Genomic DNA, 19,499 nt, shown 5'->3' on the forward strand with positions numbered 1-19,499 from the left:
CATGATATTCATGATGAGGAGATTGAAGTAATGTAATACGTTAAAACCCTCACAAAATGACTCTTAGAAGAAAAGAAAGTAAGGAGAAACAAGAGAAGTTATAGAGAGATAAAAGAAGAAAATAGAAATAGAATATAAATTGATTATAAGAGAACAAAGATATCGCTATTCATACATCTTCTTGTAAACAAAATTATAATTTACTAAAAAATGTTTTAATTCACTAATTATCATTTTTAATACCAATAAAAATTATCAGACAATAAGAAATTTAATTAAATTTTATTTTCAAACATAAACTTATAATTAATTTAATAGAGTATATTAGTAAAAAAATATTTTTTGGGACCTTTTCTTTCTTAAACATAATTTTATAATTAATTTAATATAAATATATTAGTACTAAATAAATTTTTTGAGGCATTTTTTCTTAAACACAATTTTATAATTAATTTAATACAGAAATATCAGTAGTGAAAAAAAATTTGAAACTTTATTTTGATAGAAACTTAAAACGAGTGTTTTACTCACTTTACCTTGAGCCGGTCTTTCATGTAGTTCGGTTTCACATAAATAACTTAAGCAATGATTTTGGTAGTCAATAGATTCGTTATTCTACTTATATAGTCATGACCTATTCATTTGCCATGGCTATGTTTTTCTTTATTTTTGTAATTTGTATTGCCTTTATTGTTCTCAGTTTCAACCTACTATTCATTAGACCTTTCTTACATGTCTGATTCTAGTTTTGATGATTATCCTGTTTTGTATGATTTTGGTGTGAAATCTTTGCATCTTTTTGTCCAGGTTATATTTCTTGTGTAAAAGGATTAGAACACATAAATATTATTATTATTATTATTATTTATTTATTATAAAAAAAGCAACCATATAACATTTATATTCACAGTAGTGTAACACCATGTAAATAACACAAGTAAAATATATAAAACATTAAATATCAGGACATGAAAGAAAATTTTGAGACAACCACATGACTGCATTTTAAGAAACTACGGATGTTATCGATTTTAATTTAAGTAAAGTTTTATTTTATTTATTTTTTAAATTGTGCTTGTAACACCTGTCAAGAGTTGTTTTTTTCCCTTTGTTTTGCTTTATGTATAGATGTATATTATAAATATTTTATCACAACTTTATATTTCAATAATGGTTAATATAGTAAATTTTTTCAAGTTTAGCTTTTGTTAATTGTGACATTTTGAGAAAACAGAAATGAAGTTTTTGACAATTTTTAAAGAATTATTGTGATTTTTTTTTCAAAAAGGAATATGTATGAAAAAAAAAGAGAAAAAAAAAATAGTATAAATGAAGAATATGACTCAAATATCACCAATATAAAATCAAATTTAATTGTAATAAAATTATCATCTAAATATTTGTTATTTTTAAGATTTTTATTTCAATTAAAATAGTATTTAAGAGCTCAATCTAATATCTGTTCGTATGCTTTATAAGTTAGCAAAACTGTTATTCTAATCAATTACTTGCATTAATATTAATGATTTTTATTTTATAAATTTCACTTAACAAGTTGATTTTGAAATAAATGCATTATAAAATATGTTATTAACATTTATTGTAACGTCCCATTTAATTATTAAACGAAATTAAAGGAAACGTCACGCAAACGATAGTGCAGTAGCGTAGTCTTGGGGTCTTTAACCCAACCCCTACAACCTGGGCACACCACGTTGCCAACGGAAACTAGATTCAAGTTTAACAAAGAGTGTAGAGAAGAAATGCATAAAGCGATACATGGGCCATAGCCCTAAAGAAAACATGAAGAAAATAACTCTAGTCCAGATGGCTAAGCAGCGGAATCATCATTCCCTTGTTGGCCACGAGAACCTCGCCGATCTGCTCCCATCAATCAAATTGATGATCATCGCAAGAAAGAACAACCACATACAATACAACCATACAACAAAACGAGTAAGCTAGAGCCAATAACATATTCATCATACAGTCAATTATATTGTCACCATCCCATATCCATACAACAACCAAGCATGTCATGACTCTTCATTCAATACATTACGACTCGACTCGACTCATCCGGATACGTATAACCTGGTCGAATTCAGTGGATGCTTGCACTTGTGGTGGATACCTCTGCTCACCCCCGAGCTATGTGTTACAAGTGTTACAATGAATCAAATTTTCCTCACCACAAGGTTAGCCCTTAATGAATTTCGGGCCTCCTGCTACTCTCACCACAGGAGTCAGTCCGCTCTAGGTGAGACTAACTGACTCCTCAGAGTGTCAGGATACAACCTTACCTTAAATCCTTACCTAGCTATACAGATGGGGCACCACCATGAACACCCACTAACAGGGGCCATGGAATTACGTCCCAGCGCGACCCTTAAAGTCTCACCTAGAGACCCCAAGGATTTATGCACTCACACAGACCAAATACTATCATACAATCACAATATTCACCATGCAAAGATACCCTAATTATATCAACCTTTAAAGCCGTTACCTTTCACATTTCCAGATCCAACCCATTTCGACTCATCATAATCCATCCATGTACATAGAATCCAACTCATCTCATTATCGTGCCACTTTAACAACACCACTCACTTAGTTCACATGCCATCTTTCATACCAAACCCATCATTTATAATTCATGAATCATGTTACGTGTACCCCATACTCCATTATATACATATCACTCATCATACATTCATACCCAACCAAAACAGATCATCCAGAAATAAACAAACATCCAATCACAGCACTGTCTCGCCCAGCACCTCGCTCAGGCGAGACAGTCTCACTCAGGCGAGTCCCCCCTTCCGCCTAGGCGAGGGCATAAAACAGGAACAGGGACAACGCGGGATCTCGCTTAGGCGAGACCCCTCTCGCCTGGGCGAGTTGTCTGCTCGCTCAAAATTAAAGAGTTGGCCGCCTGGGCGACCTTGGGCGAAAAAGGCTTGGGCGAGCCTCCGCTAGACTCGCTTGGGCGAGATTACCAGGTCTCGCCCTGGATTCACCTGCAGCAGATACAATTTTCCAAACCCTTTAATCATACAAGATATCCCACGCACCACAAATAACGATTTATCCATACAAACATCCAGTAGGCTCAAACAGATCAAAGGCAACCCAAAAATAGATTAAGGACAACTCAAACTCGAAACCCTAACTTCCCGTACCTGGAGGAAGGGTTAACGGAAGCCTTGGCGGCACGATAGCTAGCACTGTTGTCCTGGAAACGGCTAAAGAGCTGGAAAACAGCGGAGAAACAGAACCAAGGGGAATTAATACGAAGTCGAAGTCCTAACTGGAATAATGCCAAGGAAAAAATATACAAGCTAGAAGGGGCACTTACGCGGAATAGGAACTGAGTTTGAGCTAGCTCGAAGTGGACCTTAGGGCAAACCCTAGCAGAGCGTTCTGTGAGGGGGAAGGGAGAGTGACGGCTGTTGAATCTTCTGCAAGAGTGCAAAGTGAGGGTTAAGGCAACCTGAAAGGGTTTTATCAATTGGGCCAGCCCTAGGTCCAAACACAAGAGAGTAGCCCTTAACTTTAGGGCAGAAATGGCCCGCCAAACTTTGATGGGCTTTACATTTAGAGTATGGAATTCTTCATAAACACTTTTAAGTTAAAAAAAATATTTAAATCTAACATTTTCATAAGCTAATTGATTAATAAAAACAGGTTAACCATACAAATTTAGAAAAAAAAAAGATATTTTTTATACAAATTACATGTTTAAATACTTTTTAAAGGTGTTTGCTAATAGATCCAAAGTAAAATAAACAGAAGACATTTAGGTTCTAGAACTAACATTGTCAAAGCCCGCTCTGACCAACTGCAGTCAAACATTGGTCTAAGGGGCTGCCTCGTTGCTCTTATTTTCTAATTTCTCCTTCGCAAATCTATCTTTTCCTTTATTTTCTTCAACACGAGTATACTTGAGTATTAAAAATTAAATTAAAATAATCACCATACACCAGATATAAATCAAATTTGAAACTATTACTCAAAAGAAAAGTATTCACCAAATCTTCCAGAACTGAAACTGAAACTCGAATTAAATAAACCAACCACAACTCGGTCAATAATGAATTAAACTACCCTACCATCAGTACGTATTCGAGGTAGTTTACATTTGAAATAAATGATTATTACTTTCTTTCTTATAATCAGAAAAATAATTTATATACAAGAATAAAACTAAATAAACCATTTCTAAAATATTGTTCTGTTATCTATAGTATTTGTCTCTTTATATACCTACTTTTTCTTTATTTAGAATTCTAGAGAATATCATACACATACCATTACGCTAACATTAATCGATTTTGTATTATTTAATCGATAATAAAATAATGATTAATGACATTTGTAGGCATCCAAGCCGAACCAAATAATTGGAGGGAATCTTTCAAAGTCAAACAAAGCACTCCTCTTTATTTTCGTTATTCAATATTGACATTATAATGCATGTTGGTTCTTGCAAGTAATAAACTACGTGTTAATCCAAATTTTTTTGCAATTTTTTTTATAATAACAATAACTTTTAACCCTAAATTTCTTGTCGTCGACGAAAAACCACCAGGGTGCGACGACGTTTCCTATAGTGGCTTCTTCCGTGTACTTACCATCCCGCGGGAACCATTCACACGACTCAGAACTTTTCAACGAATCATTGTCAAACAATTTCGGTTGGCGAATACTTCAAGGTTCACAACTACCATCACCTTATATATATATTCATGTATCTGACAAACGTATTCCAAATCTTAAGATTGTTCTTATTTTTTTTTCATTGAAACAACAACACACGATGAACACTCTCCAACAACGTTGCTGTTTCAACTTTCTTCTAACAACGTTCGTAGTAGTTTTTCTCAGCACAACACTTTCACCAGTCTCGGCTCGTTTATTCCCCAACGTGTCCTCAATCCCAGAGTGGAACTCCTCCCACGTGCCCCCAGCCGGCGCGTGGAACGCGTATCTCAACTTCACCGGATGCAGTCGGGGGAAAGCCTACGACGGCCTTTCTAATCTCAAAAACTACTTCCATTACTTCGGCTACATACCCACCGCGCCGCCGTCCAACTTCACCGACGACTTCGATGATGAGCTCGAAGAAGCCATCAAGACCTACCAGAAGAATTTCAACCTCAACATCACCGGCGAGCTGGACGACGCTACGATGCAGCAAATCGTGCGCCCAAGGTGTGGCGTGGCCGATGTCATCAACGGCACCACAACAATGAACTCCGGTAAGTCGAACACCAGTTCCACTCCGAATTTCCACACAGTGGCGCACTACTCGTTCTTCGATGGCATGCCACGGTGGCCGGAGGGTACAGAAGAACTCACCTACGCGTTTGACCCTGACAACGGCCTTGGCGACACTGTGAAGGGCGTTTTCAGTAACGCGTTTAAGAGATGGGCAGAGGTTACCACAATCTCGTTCAGAGAAGCGTCGTCGTATGCGGTTGCGGATATCAAGATAGGGTTTTACAGTGGGGATCACGGGGATGGTGAACCGTTCGACGGAGTGTTGGGGACGTTGGCGCACGCTTTCTCGCCGACGAACGGGATGTTCCACCTCGACCAGGCGGAGGACTGGGTGGCCACCGGCGACGTCACCAAGGCCTCCGTGTCGAACGCCGTGGACTTGGAATCCGTGGCGGTGCACGAGATAGGCCATTTGCTCGGCCTCGGACATTCCTCCATCGAAGAAGCCATCATGTACCCTACGATTTCGGCGAGAACGAGAAAGGTCGACCTCGCCCAAGATGATGTTGAAGGGATTCAAGTTCTCTACGGTTCCAATCCTAACTACACCTTCACACCCTCTACCTCTTCGCGCGAGAACGAATCCAGCGACGGTGTTCGCCACGTGAGGACCACGTGCGGCGTGCTTTTCTCCTCTCTCTTGATCTTCCTAGGATTTGTATCGCTCCTGTGATTTTTCTCATGTTAGTTTTGTACAGAGGAGTGCGTTTGTTACACGCACGGACATACATACGGATACTTGTATAGGGTTTCGTTGTCGTCCGAGTACGTACGGTATACTTTGTACCATGATTCATTAGCATTCTTCATTCTTTTTTTCTTTTGTGATAGTTTAATAAAGAATGATGATACACAGAGAGCGTTAATGAATCTTTTTTTGATTCCAAATATGTTTTCGGATTCTACGAGTTAATGAATCTAACATGCGGCGTTGCATTCTATCTTCAATATGTGTCTTCTCTGCATTGATTTGAGTGTTTGGATTTTCCACTTAATCTCTTTCTGTTGTTTATTAAATTTACCTTTTATTTGTTGTACTCTTCTCTATGTGGAAAATATTCTTTCTACACTAAGAAAATAGTTTTTTTTTTTTAAATAAAGAAAACTTTGTTCAAAGTATATCATTCTTTCGCAATAGAAAAATATTATTTGCTAAAAGCTGACGCAAAAAATGAAATATCTAGGCTAATAAGAAAATTAGGTTAATATTTCGTCCAAAAAATAGAAGCAATGCAAACATTAATGTCCGCTACAATTATGGATGTCGTAGTTAATTACGTCACTATGATGAAGTTAATTTAATATTTGTTAAATGGGGTCGATTTAATGAGTGTTAGGTATATAAAATTTAAATATTTATAATATGTAAGGATAGTCAAATGACAGTAAATGTAAAATTTATAATATTTATAAAATGTTGTGTGAATTTAATCAAACGTTTGAAAGATATTGTTTAGTTGCAGTTAAATTAATTTCTTATTCATTAAAAAAAAGTTATTGTAGTATTAGTGTTCTAGTTTATTTTGCAGAAATGAATTAATACAATAAAACTAGAATTAAAAAGGTAAAAAATAGAAAAAAAAGTACAAAAAAAAAATACATAATAATATAATATTTATACCATTTCTAATTAAAAACCAAGTACCTAAAAATCCAATGAGTCCCGAATATGGAGATTGTTTCAGTTTGACAACATTTTATTAAAAATTCAACAGTTAAAAATCCAAGTCAAATGTCCATATTTTTATAATTTGACAACATTTTGGAGTAACTAATTAGAAGCTCCACTTAAATATTACAAAAGTAAATAAAGTGTTAAGTGATAAATATGTTTTGAATTTTACACACACACTCTAACATCCCATTTATTTAATAAAGTTAAATAAAAGATATGTCACACGATATAATATAAGAAGCAAGGATAAAAGAGTATAACGTCATTCCTACAGATATTCCAATTGCTTAGAGGACGAATAAAAGAGATACACCACGATGCCAGGTACAAGGTAAAGCAAAAAAGTGAAATGACTTAAACAAATTCTCGGAGAAAACAATACATGGGCCTTGGCCCTAAATGAAGAGCCCAATGGCAGAAGTCAACCCAAAGGCTAAGCAGCGGAACCATCACCTCCCTGTTGACCACGGGTGTTCCTCGCATCTGCTCACATCAACAAGTTGATGATCATCGCAAAAGAGAGTACCACACAGCAGGACACACAACAAAAACAAAAGGGTAAGCTAGAGCCAAAAGTGGTTTTGTCATGCAAATAGATATACTTCCACAGTCAATTATACACACGTCATCCAATCATGTTACGACTCCTCAAATCAATACACTAAGACTCGACTCGACTCATCCGAATACATATAATCTGGTCGGATTCAGCGGATTCTCGCACTTCTGGTGGATACCTCTGCTCACCCCCGAGCTATGTGTTACATGTGTTACAAATGTTGCAATGAATCAATTCCCTCACACACAATGTTAGCCCTTAATGAATTTCAGGCCTCCAGCTACTCCCACCACAGGAGTCAGTCCGCTCTAAGTGAGACTAACTGACTCCTTAGAGTGTCAGGATGCAATCCTTACCTTGAATCCTTACCAAATTATATAGATGGGGCACCACCATGGACACCCACTAACAGGGGCCATGAAATTACGTCCCGACCACTGAAGCACTACCATAGAGTTTCACCTAGCACTAGTGCAGAATTCCCATTTTACCTCGCCTTATATGCCTCGGTTGGCCAGGAACCGAAGCATATAATGGCGCGGTGGCATTTTTGCAATTACAGCCAAGTTTTAGGCCAAGGATTTACGTATTGACCACATACTATACATATTCAATCAATCATGAAATATTCACCACACATGTCAATATCATATCAATCTTTGTAATCATCCCTCATTCATATCTCATATTTAGTCAACCACAACTCATCCTTCCTAAAGCCATGAAAATAGAATCGTACATCATGCCAATACCATGCCAAGGAACATCATTCATTTTCCATGAATCCCTCCATATTTCATATCCACTCCATAACCAACTCATCATGTTAAATTTTTTGAACCAATCTCATACAAACATCATGCTCACATCATGCCAAAACTCATGAATCATAATTTCCATCTCATTCATACAGGGTCACTCAATTCATATAGTTCATACCCAAGATAAAGCATAACAAGCCAAACATACAATTAAGGCCCCAACAACATAAAAGGTACAGTTGCATAAAGAAATCCCGTGCCAGTCTCGCTCAAGCCACAGGGTCTCGCTTAGGCGAGACTGTCATTAGGGAACCCTGCGAGGCTCGCGGATTCTCGCTTAAGCGAGCCGCTACTCACCTGGGCGAGCATGTCCCTCGCCCAAAAGAAAGACTTCCTCGCCTGAGCTATGCCTACAGCACAAACCTCAAACCCCCACTCGTCCTCGCTTAGGCGAGCCTCTCTCGCCTGAGCGAGATGGTGTCTCGCTCAAACGAAAGCTCTCTGCCTGAGCGAGAGCTCGAGCGCGAGTCTGAGTCTGTCTCTACAAGTCTTGCCTGGGCGGGGCCTGGTCACCTGGGTGAGAGTGTCGGGTCTCGCCATTGTTCATCCTGCAAAAGCCATATTTCCACATCCAAACAATGATGCCAACCATACCATACATTCATAGCAACATATAAGCTCGAAAATCACGAATCACAAGCAAGATAACAACCATCACACCAAACAAGAGGGTTCTAGCTTCCCTTACCTGGACGAATGCTAGCGGAAGGTACAAGCACACATTAGAGGATTACTATAGATTCAAGAACTGATTTGCAAGCTGGAATACTGACACTAAAATAGAAAATGAGATTACTAAAAGAGCTCTAGTTGGAACTGCAACAACAGAGTTAGAAAAGAGGAATTATTAGTTGGGTATTGACTTACGTGTAATAAATGGAGTTCTCCTAGTTCAACGAAAAATGGGAGTCAAACCCTAGCAAAGCACTGTTGGAGGGAGAAGAGAGAGTGAGACTGTTGTTTTTCTGATAGGTGCAGAGAATGAGAGGAATAAGGCTAGTTTAGGAGTTTTGGGTACCCTATGGGGCAGCCCTTAGGCCCAAAAGTTAAGGCTCTGCCCTTTAACATAATACCAGAAAAGTAGGTCTTACACACACCACTTGAAGTAAAGCATAAAATAATGAATATCATCTCTATCATTTGCCTAGGACTTATCATCCATTTCAAATGTCATCACTTTAAACATGGATTTTAGGCTGCAAAACATACCATTGACAACAACAAAAACCAATACTAAACACATAACTTCAATTATCTCATTTGCACAAAGTGCAAAATATTTAAACAATTAATCATTTACAAAGTGCCCCTTGTTAACAATCACAAATTCATAGTATGCATTTTGAAAGAAATATTTCAATAAAAAAAATCAATAACAAACCTCAAATCAATCCGAGTAATTCAATGATATATATATATATATATATATATATATATATATATATATATATATATATATATATATATATATATATATATATATACACCATACTAAAGTATCTTCTATAATTACTGCTGCTGCCACGTTTGCTCCTCTGCTATCATCGCCTTTGCTGTGGAAGAAGACGAGAAGAGGAAGAACGAGGTAAGGAAAGAAAAAGAGAAAACGTAAAAAAAAAAAAAAAAAAAAAAAAACTCATTTCAAAAAGATTTTTTCAAAATACATTTTATAAATTCCAGAAAGTTTAATCTAAAAAATTGTTTCAGGCATTATATACATCCCGTAATGTTTGTTTTAAAAGTCCCATTATATAAAGTTTGTTCCGTAATGAATTTCATTCATTTCAAAAATTTTATTCTGGAAAATTTTTTCCAAAAATTTCATGAGGGGCTGTAAAAGTTTTCAAAATGATAATCCGGAAATCACTTTCACAAGCCATTTTCCAAATTTGGAGGGGTGTGCAAAGAAATTAAGGTGGGATCAGGAAGCAAAAATTGACTTGTGTACATCAGGAGAATATCTGGCTAACATGTATGTACAAACAATTTTGTACTTCCTGCACCTCCATCCGTAGTAAAGATAGAAAAGACCAAATTACCTATAGTTTTACCCCAATCTTCCTCCTTTCACCAGTACTTTGTCGCTGATTGCGGGTTTGCACAAGCCGCTGTCCGCCACCGTTGGAGTCAACATTGCCGCCGTGCATTGCCACTGCTGGAGTCAACATTGCCCCGCTATTGCACTGTTGTTGTCGTCGAAGAACAACTGTGTTTGTATTTTCTTTTTACATTCCAGAACGCATCTTCGGGGGAATTTCCCATATTAATTTGAACAGCACAATTATTAAGATTACTTTGTAAAATATGTTGAAAGTATGTCTTTTCATTCATATACTTATCATATACACTTGTTCTACAAAACTAAAAACTGGAGAACTTTAAAATTTTATTTTGACTTTTCATCTTCAACTCTAACTATCCATTACATTTGTACCAATTTTAGTAAAGATTAAATTAGAGATCAATTTCTAAACAGAAATCAATTTTTTGGTAACTAAAATTATAAGAATTAATGTTAGTAACCAATTTTAATATAAACTATTATTTAAGGATTTCTTTTAGTGTTAAAAGCTGCCCATTAAGTCTATAAAACACACAAATAAAATAAATAATAAATTAAAAACATGAAAGAAATTAAATGTTTGACCTGTGGCCGATTGATATGAAATTTCGTGTTGGTAATATTTAGAATTTATTGGTTAAAATGGATGAGAACAAATGACAAAGTCAACCATGATGTTTCCTGGTGATTTTGCACCCTATTTCCAGACAAATTTATTAAAAAAGAGAGGCTAAAATAAGGCACAAGAGTGCAAAACAAATACTTAAGCTGATGTACACAAGCATTGCAAACAAAGCACCATAATAATTAAAATGTCAATTCTTTGTATTTTAATTTTTTTTCAAACTACTCTTATGCTACACCTTCTCAAGCATAAAAAATATTTTTTAACATATCCATTGAGTATCCCACTTTTCTTCTGATAAACGTGTGACACTTGTACTAAGAAGTTACCAGCTAGTTTCGATGCAAAATATGCGCAATATTTTAACATCGAGTCAAAACAACATCATTCATATTTTACAAAGCACGTCTTTTTCAACTGCACAAGGTATGCGATTATCACCCATAACAGAGTTCTTATAAATTCTGGTTTCGCTCAAACCCTCTCTCAGACCAAGCCGACACAAACATGAGATTAAGAGCACTAAGAAGCTTTGTGTTCATTTTAACACTGTCTTCTCTATTTTTCGATGTATCTGTCTCAATATCTTTTCCACCAGCCCTTGGACAACAAATAGCAAGACAATTCCCGTTGTGGTTTAGATTCATCAAATCGAGTAAATTGTTTTCCTGGTTCTGGAACAAACTCAAGTCATTCCTCATCACCTTCAAGGACCTAAAGCTTGGAGATACATTCCAGGGTTTGTCTAATGTGAAACAGTATTTAGACCTCCTCGGCTACTTAAACTCCACTTCACATTCAAACTTCACCGACAACTTCACACTCGATCTCCAATCCGCAATAATCACGTTCCAGAAAAATTTCAATCTCAACGTCACTGGGAAGCTCGACCGAAACACCACCAAAGTCATATCAGAGCCACGATGCGGCGTTCCAGACATAGTCAACGGCACCACCACGATGAACTCGGGAGTATCCAACACGACGGCGTTTAATCCATGGTGGAAAGAGGGGAAGAGAGAACTGACCTACGCTTTTGACCCCGAGAACAACGTCAGTGACGGCGTCAGGTTTCTGTTCCGAGATGCCTTCGAGCGGTGGTCGAATGTGACGGCGTTGAAGTTCACGGAGACGGCGTTGTTGAATGGTTCGGACGTGAAGATAGCGTTTGTGGTGTTCGACGGAAGAGGTGGAGCGGTGGGGGTTGCGGACACGGACTATAGTGAGCATGTGGGGAGTGTGTATTTGGACTCGGAGGAGGAGTGGGTGGTGCGTGGTGAGAACGAAGATGGTGACGTGGACTTGGAATCTGTGGTGATGCACATGGTGGGTCACGTGCTAGGGTTAGGGCATTCCTCTGTGGAAGAGGCTGTTATGTACCCTATCGTGTTGGAGGAGAAGATTGATTTTGCGTTGGATGATTTGCGGAGGATTCACCAAATATATGGTGTGAACTCTAAATAAAACTGCTGCATATTAGGTTTTGTTCAGTTATGCGTGTAGAACTAAAAATTAAAGAAAAAGTAAGAGAGATAGAAGAATTATAAATACGAACACTTAATAGGTTTTGTGTATATTTTGTTGTTATTGTGAGGGATATGTAAGCTTAGAATTATATTGGGTTATATTTTATATGAAATTTTAAATAATTATTAGATTGTGTAAAACAGAAGAATAAATGTTATCTAAGACTTAAGAGGATATCTCGTCTAATTTTTTTTTTCTTGATAATGATATCATGATTCTTATTGTTTTTAAGTTCTTTTTCTTATTTTCTGATGCAGCTTAATGTAGGTCATTGACTATTATTTTTTTTTAAAGAATTAATCCAAACTAAGTTAAATCAGAGAATAAAAAATGGAAATTAAAGTTTAGTTTTTTTAAATGATTTTTGTAATGGAAAAAAGATACGGAGAAAGGTAACCGGTTAAAAGCATTTAGCTTTAGAGAACTTGCCGTTGTTGAATAATTTCCTTGTGGCATTCTTTTCTTATATATTATTGAAGGTGAGAGTGTTTGGAATTAACATTTGAAGGATCTAGCGCATTTGGAATGATGATCGTGGCAATGGTGTTTACCTTGGAGAAGAAGTTGGTTTGAGTGGAAAAAAACAATGGTAAATATCCTCATAAGATATATATTTAAGTAGAGAAAGGGAGAATGAGTGGCAATGGAGGTATGATAAAACACAAGTTTATACTGTGAATTCAACTTACACAAAGCTTAAAAACAATAACTTTGTTCAAGATGAGTTTAGCTATAGTGGATTTTGGAAAATCAAAGCACTTCCTTCTGCTCAATTTTTTGTATGACAGTTATCATAAATAAAGTAGTCACACGAAATAATTTGGAAAGGAGGGGGAATAGAGGTTGGTAGCAGAATGTGTGTCTTATGCGGCACTAATGAGGAAACCATCAACCATATGTTCTTTAGTTGATGTGACTTCATACTTTGGAAGATGTGCGACTCTTGGGTAGGGAGATCATCAATATATCACATGAGTGCTCAAATTCATTTTAGTCAATTCAAATTCTTAGGTCTTCATATCAAATATAGTAACATGTGGGGTTGTATGTGGATGGCTATTATTTGGGTTATTTGGTTACATATAAATGGTGTTATATTTAAAAATGCAATAATAGACATGGAGAAAATTTTTATGTTGGCTCAAACGAAAGCATAGACTTCGATCACCAATAAGTATCCATAAGCAACATTCTCTTATTCTGATTGGTGTTTGAGTCAAATTACATGCCTCCTCTCGATCTAAAAGTTTCAATTTTAGGATGGTTTATCACCTTTTGGCTCATCATGATATAGTTTCTGTGATTGTTGTATGTTGGCACCAACTAGAGGTGGTATTATTTGTACACTCTAGTATTCATGTTCTTAGATTTCATTCACTGTTATTTGTAGTCTTGGTTTGGTTTACACCAACAGTATTGCGGAATTACCTCTTTGCATCATTCTGTTTTATGTTGGCTCAAACTAAAGCATAGGCTTGGATCACCAATAAGTATCGATCAGCAACATTCTCTTATTCTGATTGGTGTTTGAGTCCAATTACATGCCTCCTCTTGATCTAAAAGTTTCAAGTTTAGGGTGGTTTCTCACCTTTTGGCTCATCATGATATACCTTCTGTGATTGTTGTATGCTGGCACCGGCTAGAGATGGTATTATTTGTACACTTTAGTATTCACGTTTTTAGATTCCATTCACTGTTATTTGTAGTCTTGGTTTGGTTTACATTAAAAATCTTGTGAAATTAGCTCTTTGTATTGTCTTTATGTGTCTTCGTAGTTTCATCTTTTTACAGGATAAATGATACTACTAGAGAAGGACGTTTAAGCTTTGTATTCAAAGCATAATCATGAAGGATATGCTTCTTAGTTGGATGTATATATTGTTATAATCTTTGTTTCTATGCTTTTGTGATGATTATGAGATACTACTCTATATAAAGAATGATGAAGGAAAATCATAATATTTATTATTATTATTATTGTTTATGAGTTGAGGTAATTTTTTTATCTTCTATTAATATATTAATATATGTGTTCTTACTGATGAAAAAACGGAAGATCTTAAGCAATTAGTGGAGGAAGACTTAAATCCATATACACTTCTACAACTAAAGCATAATACTAAAACATACGTAGCAAGTTACAAAATTTTATATTCCATAGATTTTGACGGCGAATTTTTTTTTTTTTAACATCCCATAATTATAAATTTCCACCTTTGTAATAAAACGTTAATATGTTATGAATGAAGCTTGGTTTGACAAAATTGTAAGGATAAACGAATATGAATTTGTTTCACACTTTATACAAGACACACAAACTTAAGGTTTTGTATGATATTTTAACAAATTTCACATAGAAAAACAAACTAAAGTGTTTTAAATCTAATTTAAACCCATAAAACTAATTTGTCAAGTAAAATTTACATCTATTTATGCACATAGAAATCAATTTAATATTGATTTTTTCTTTGTATCTTTTATCCTTTTAATAATCCATAATATATATATATATATATATATATAATGAGAATTAAATACAATATTAATGGAATTTAAATTACTAATAATACTAAATATTACTTATTAAAAGTTAATGTGAAATATTTGAAGTATTGTATAATGCATCTTATAAAAAACTATGCATTAATTTATAAGTATAATTACTAATTTAGTCTCTTAATTATTTTATTTAATTTAATTTGGTCTTATATTATTGATTTTTAATTTACTATTCTATTCATTTAGAAAGATTCAATTTGATATTTTCGTTAAATTGAAATTAATATTGTGTCTGTAAAAAAATTATTTATCCTTGTTAATCACATAATGAATGTAATGCAAGAGATAAATGTAATTAGATTTTTTAGTTTTACTCTATTGGAAATCCTCCAAATATAAATTACTAAATTACTTTTTACAAATTAGTTGACATATTTATTATTTTTTCTATTACAAACTGTTTAGTTATGTTATTTCTATATTATAGTTCTTATTTACGTGGTAAACCCTCTGCACTGAGATTTTTATCTGGGTAATTCCTCACACGAATAAATGTTGCGTTCAAGCCCACCAATCCATGAATCTCTTGTTGGGCCTCTTCGTTGGCCTAAACCAACTTCAAAATTTTGTTTTTATCAATAATATCCAATAATATTACTGTTACACCTTGTTTTTCGTGGAATTCTTCGATATCCTACTTCACATTATCTGCACCAATGAACCTCTGCTTGGTCTATATATAGAAAAAATTGTAAGAGAATAATAGAAAAGTTAGCCTTTCACACAATATATTAAAGAAAATGTATGACAGAAAAAAAGTTAAAGTACTAAAATATTTCTTTTAGAAAATAAAGAATGGTAAAAACACGTTTAACTTAAAGAATACACCTACAAACTCCCTCCATTCGACTACAGTTCTAACCATCTACAAATATTTCAAATTGATTCATATTTTTATCTTCCGATCAAGCGATACATTTTTTTTTTTTCTAAATTGTACCTCGATGAGCCTGATTAATCACATTAATTAATTTATCTAATCATTTGCGTATTCGTTGAGTCAAAATTTTCTATTGAATTTTTTAATGCTATCTTTTACTAAGTACTAAAAATATACTGTAGATACTTTAAAAATATTTTTAATATATTTTGAAATTTTGAAATCAATAACAATCAAAATATTTTAAAGGTATAGTAAAAAGAACAGTACAAAAATCTCAACAAAAAATCCAAATTGGTCTTAATTAGTTTTGGTCGAGATGATCTCGGACTAGATAGCCATGATGCTTTTGGGGTATGTATAGTACATATGTACATAGCAAACCATCCAATTCAAAAATATTTTTATTTTAGAAAAATTATAATTTGAGAAGATAAAAGATAACTTCTTAATAATAGAAAAGAGTTATGATAGGTTAACAAAATTTTTTTTTGAGAAATTTTTGACAAGCTTTCTTATTCAAGTAAAAAAATATTATTTTATTATTTTATTTTAATTAAAAATTAAAAATTTAATCTTCTTTAATTCCATTTTTAAATCTTTCTTAAGTTTGTTAAAATTTTTGTTGTCAAAGAAGATAATTTTCCAATAGAAAAAAGACAATAATTAAGCGAATAGAAAAAGACTAATAGTGTATTTTCTTTTTTGAATTATAATTATATCATTTTTATTTCCATACATGCAATAACATACATCCACACCACTCAAACGAAAAACATCTTGGATTTGACTAACACATTCCTCAATCTTATTCCAAAGGAAACTACTTCCCACTAAGCTTATAAATCAACAACACACCAAACGTGCGAGTACAAGACTAACGAGGAGACTTAATAATACATAAGAAGCATGTAAACAAATCCCAGAGACAAAGTGATGACTGAAGGCACTCCCAAACACCTACCACCGCCAGAGCCAACGTTAGCATTCTGTTGCAGAAGGTTTTTCTTGTCGGCGTTCGAGAGTTCTACCTTTCGTTGTTGTGATGGCAAAATGTAAGGGTACATAACAGAGTCATTTACGAAAGAGTGGTCAAGTCCAAGTAAATGCCCTATCTCGTGCATCGCCACACTCTCCAAGTCCAGAACTTCATCCTCCCACGACAAGCTGTTATTTTCACTGGGCAGTGCCCAGAACATGTTCGCGTTCAGACGTATCTCCGCCGTCTTCACGTTAGACGGAGGTTCCTCCCTTATAAAGCTGTAGCCAAACACGTCGCCATCAAAGCTGACATTGAAAATGTAGAAACCAACCTTAATGTCTGCGTCATCGTAGTTTGTCATGGTGAGGTTCAAACGCCCTGTGGCATTCGCCCAGCGCGTGAATGCCTGTTCGAACACTTTGGTGGCATTGTCGGGGATTTCACTTTCGGGAAGAAAACCGTAGGTGAGGTTGTTCTTTTGGAACCAGTGATTACCGGCTTTGGGCCACGACAGGTTTTGGGTGAAGCCGTAGGTGAAATTGATGTCGGGGACATAACATCGTGGTAGAGAGATTAGTTGTAAAGTCTGGTTGTTTAGGTCGCCGGTAACTTGGAGATTGAAAGTTTGCTGGAAGGTGCTGATGGCTAATACTGTTTGCTGGTCCAAATAATCGTCGAATGGGTCAGAGTATTGAAGGTAGCCATAGTTGTAAAAGTATTCTTTGATTTGAGACAAGCCTTTGATTTGCTGTGGTGTTTGGTTTGGTTGTGGGGAAGAAAAGTTTTGTTTGAGCAAAATGTCCACGACGTCTACAATCCATTTTGAGGGATATTTTCCCCTGAGGAACGATTTGAATACGTTTTGGGACCCTTTAAGAAAACCAGCCTTCGCGGGAAGGGATTGGTCCAGAAGGAGAAGGAACAATAATAGGAATGCACAAAGGTTTGGCTTCATTTTGATAGATATCATCAATTCGTGGTGGATATGAGGGGAATTGAGGGAATAATATATAGAGGAAGGTGAGTATGAGGGTTTCGACTTCCACTTTATTTTCATGAGAGAATCCAAATTCTTTTTATTTTCATGTGTTTAATCGTATATTCTCATTTTTTTAAAATGATGTGGTTATATTTGTTAAAAGGATTAATATATTTTTTTTTTATTAAATTGATATTAACAAAGTTTAGAAAGTGAAAATATAAATTGTTTTGTAATATGACATTAAACTCTTTGATGGATCTTTCGAAGAGGATTAATAGAAAAATATAACAAGTCTAATTTATAGGGGATTGACATCAACTTCAACCCAAAATATTACAAATTTATCAGCCAATTAGTACTCCTATTTGTATTCCTTTTTCATTTTAATGAGTATCTGATCCTCATTAAGACTTTCAATACAAGTACTCGTTTGAACTAATAATTAAGACAAATTTTTGGATCGGATAACACTTATAAGTCTTTTGAGAAGGAGAATCGTTATAGAGATCCAACATTAATGTAACATGAACTCATAAGATATGATACCACCTCAACCCAAAACTTTAAAACAATATATTTTTCTTGTATTAAACTTTCTGATTTTTACTCAAAGTAAAATTTATGCTTAGGCATAAAAAAACTTTAAAAGATTGATATCGGTTTAAATGACCCAACCACATTAGATAATACTAAATAATCACCTTAAAACATTATTTATACCAATTTAATAGAAATAATCATATTGATTCTTTTTAACTAATATAAAAAACAAGTTGAACAAAAATATTGAATCATATCAAAGAATTATAACAAATATTGGATGAAATGTGATATTACTTTTTTTTATATGAAGAGTCAACGTTATGAGGTTGTTAAAATGTTTAGTACTAGTAACTTGGTGTCTGAAAAATAATTTTCTTAGTATAAAATAAGGTTTGTGCGAGTTTAGGACTCAGGAAATAGAAAGTCGAAACTACAGTCAGATTGAAATAGACGCGCAACATGGCATGTATATATATGATCTTATAAAATTCTGATAGTCTAAGAGATTTTAGGAAGATACCAATGAGAATGCTATTACGAAAGTCAATGGAAATTACAGTATAAATAATAAATGGCACTTGGTGGGAAAAATAATTATAGATATTACATTGTTGATATGATGTGCAATAAAACTTATAATGTTTAGGTATTTTAAAATAAAGGGTGTCAATACAGTACTTTGGATAGAAACTTCGTGCGACTCAATCAGAATATTACTTAACTAAGGATAAGTAAGCTTTAATTTAAACCAATCACAATGTAGTATATTTTTATTATCCTTAAACAGTTATAAACTATAATTAAAAAAATTTAAATATTTTTCCAAATAATCTTTTAAAATATATCAGAAGATAAAATATAAAAGATATACGAGGATAGTGATAATACTAAAAGTTGGCATAAATATAAATATTTTTTACGAAAAAATTGTTTTTGTTTAAATTTTATCTTTAAAATTTGAAATGGTTGATTTTGTTTCCTTTTGGAATGAATAA

The 19,499-nt window shown here is 34.4% G+C and overlaps 3 protein-coding genes across 3 annotated transcripts; 2 read left to right on the plus strand and 1 right to left on the minus strand.

The window, feature by feature from the left end:
- Positions 1-4,678: 4,678 nt before the first annotated feature.
- Positions 4,679-6,237, plus strand: LOC114168732 (metalloendoproteinase 1-like). The gene has a single exon (XM_028053648.2). It carries the CDS (start codon positions 4,826-4,828, stop codon positions 5,960-5,962), a length of 1,137 nt encoding a protein of 378 aa, XP_027909449.1. The 5' UTR covers positions 4,679-4,825; the 3' UTR covers positions 5,963-6,237.
- A 5,265-nt stretch (positions 6,238-11,502) lies between these two features.
- Positions 11,503-12,648, plus strand: LOC114173995 (metalloendoproteinase 2-MMP-like). Its single transcript, XM_028058714.2, has one exon. The coding sequence runs from the start codon at positions 11,539-11,541 to the stop codon at positions 12,493-12,495; it is 957 nt and encodes a 318-aa protein (XP_027914515.1). The 5' UTR covers positions 11,503-11,538; the 3' UTR covers positions 12,496-12,648.
- Positions 12,649-16,693: 4,045 nt separating this feature from the next.
- LOC114174074 (metalloendoproteinase 1-like) lies at positions 16,694-17,975 on the minus strand. The gene has a single exon (XM_028058822.2). It carries the CDS (start codon positions 17,947-17,949, stop codon positions 16,888-16,890), a length of 1,062 nt encoding a protein of 353 aa, XP_027914623.1. The 5' UTR covers positions 17,950-17,975; the 3' UTR covers positions 16,694-16,887.
- Between the last annotated feature and the right edge of the window lie 1,524 nt (positions 17,976-19,499).

This window comes from Vigna unguiculata, chromosome 2 (assembly GCF_037176805.1).
Source record: "Vigna unguiculata cultivar grain cowpea cultivar isolate G323 ecotype 2 chromosome 2, ASM3717680v1, whole genome shotgun sequence".
NCBI classification, from domain to species: Eukaryota; Viridiplantae; Streptophyta; class Magnoliopsida; order Fabales; family Fabaceae; genus Vigna; species Vigna unguiculata.

Bases quoted from the DNA above. Each gene is read 5' to 3' on its own strand.
- LOC114168732 (XM_028053648.2), top strand. From the start codon at position 4,826: ATGAACACTCTCCAACAACGTTGCTGTTTCAACTTTCTTCTAACAACG.
- LOC114173995 (XM_028058714.2), top strand. From the start codon at position 11,539: ATGAGATTAAGAGCACTAAGAAGCTTTGTGTTCATTTTAACACTGTCT.
- LOC114174074 (XM_028058822.2), bottom strand. From the start codon at position 17,949: ATGATATCTATCAAAATGAAGCCAAACCTTTGTGCATTCCTATTATTG.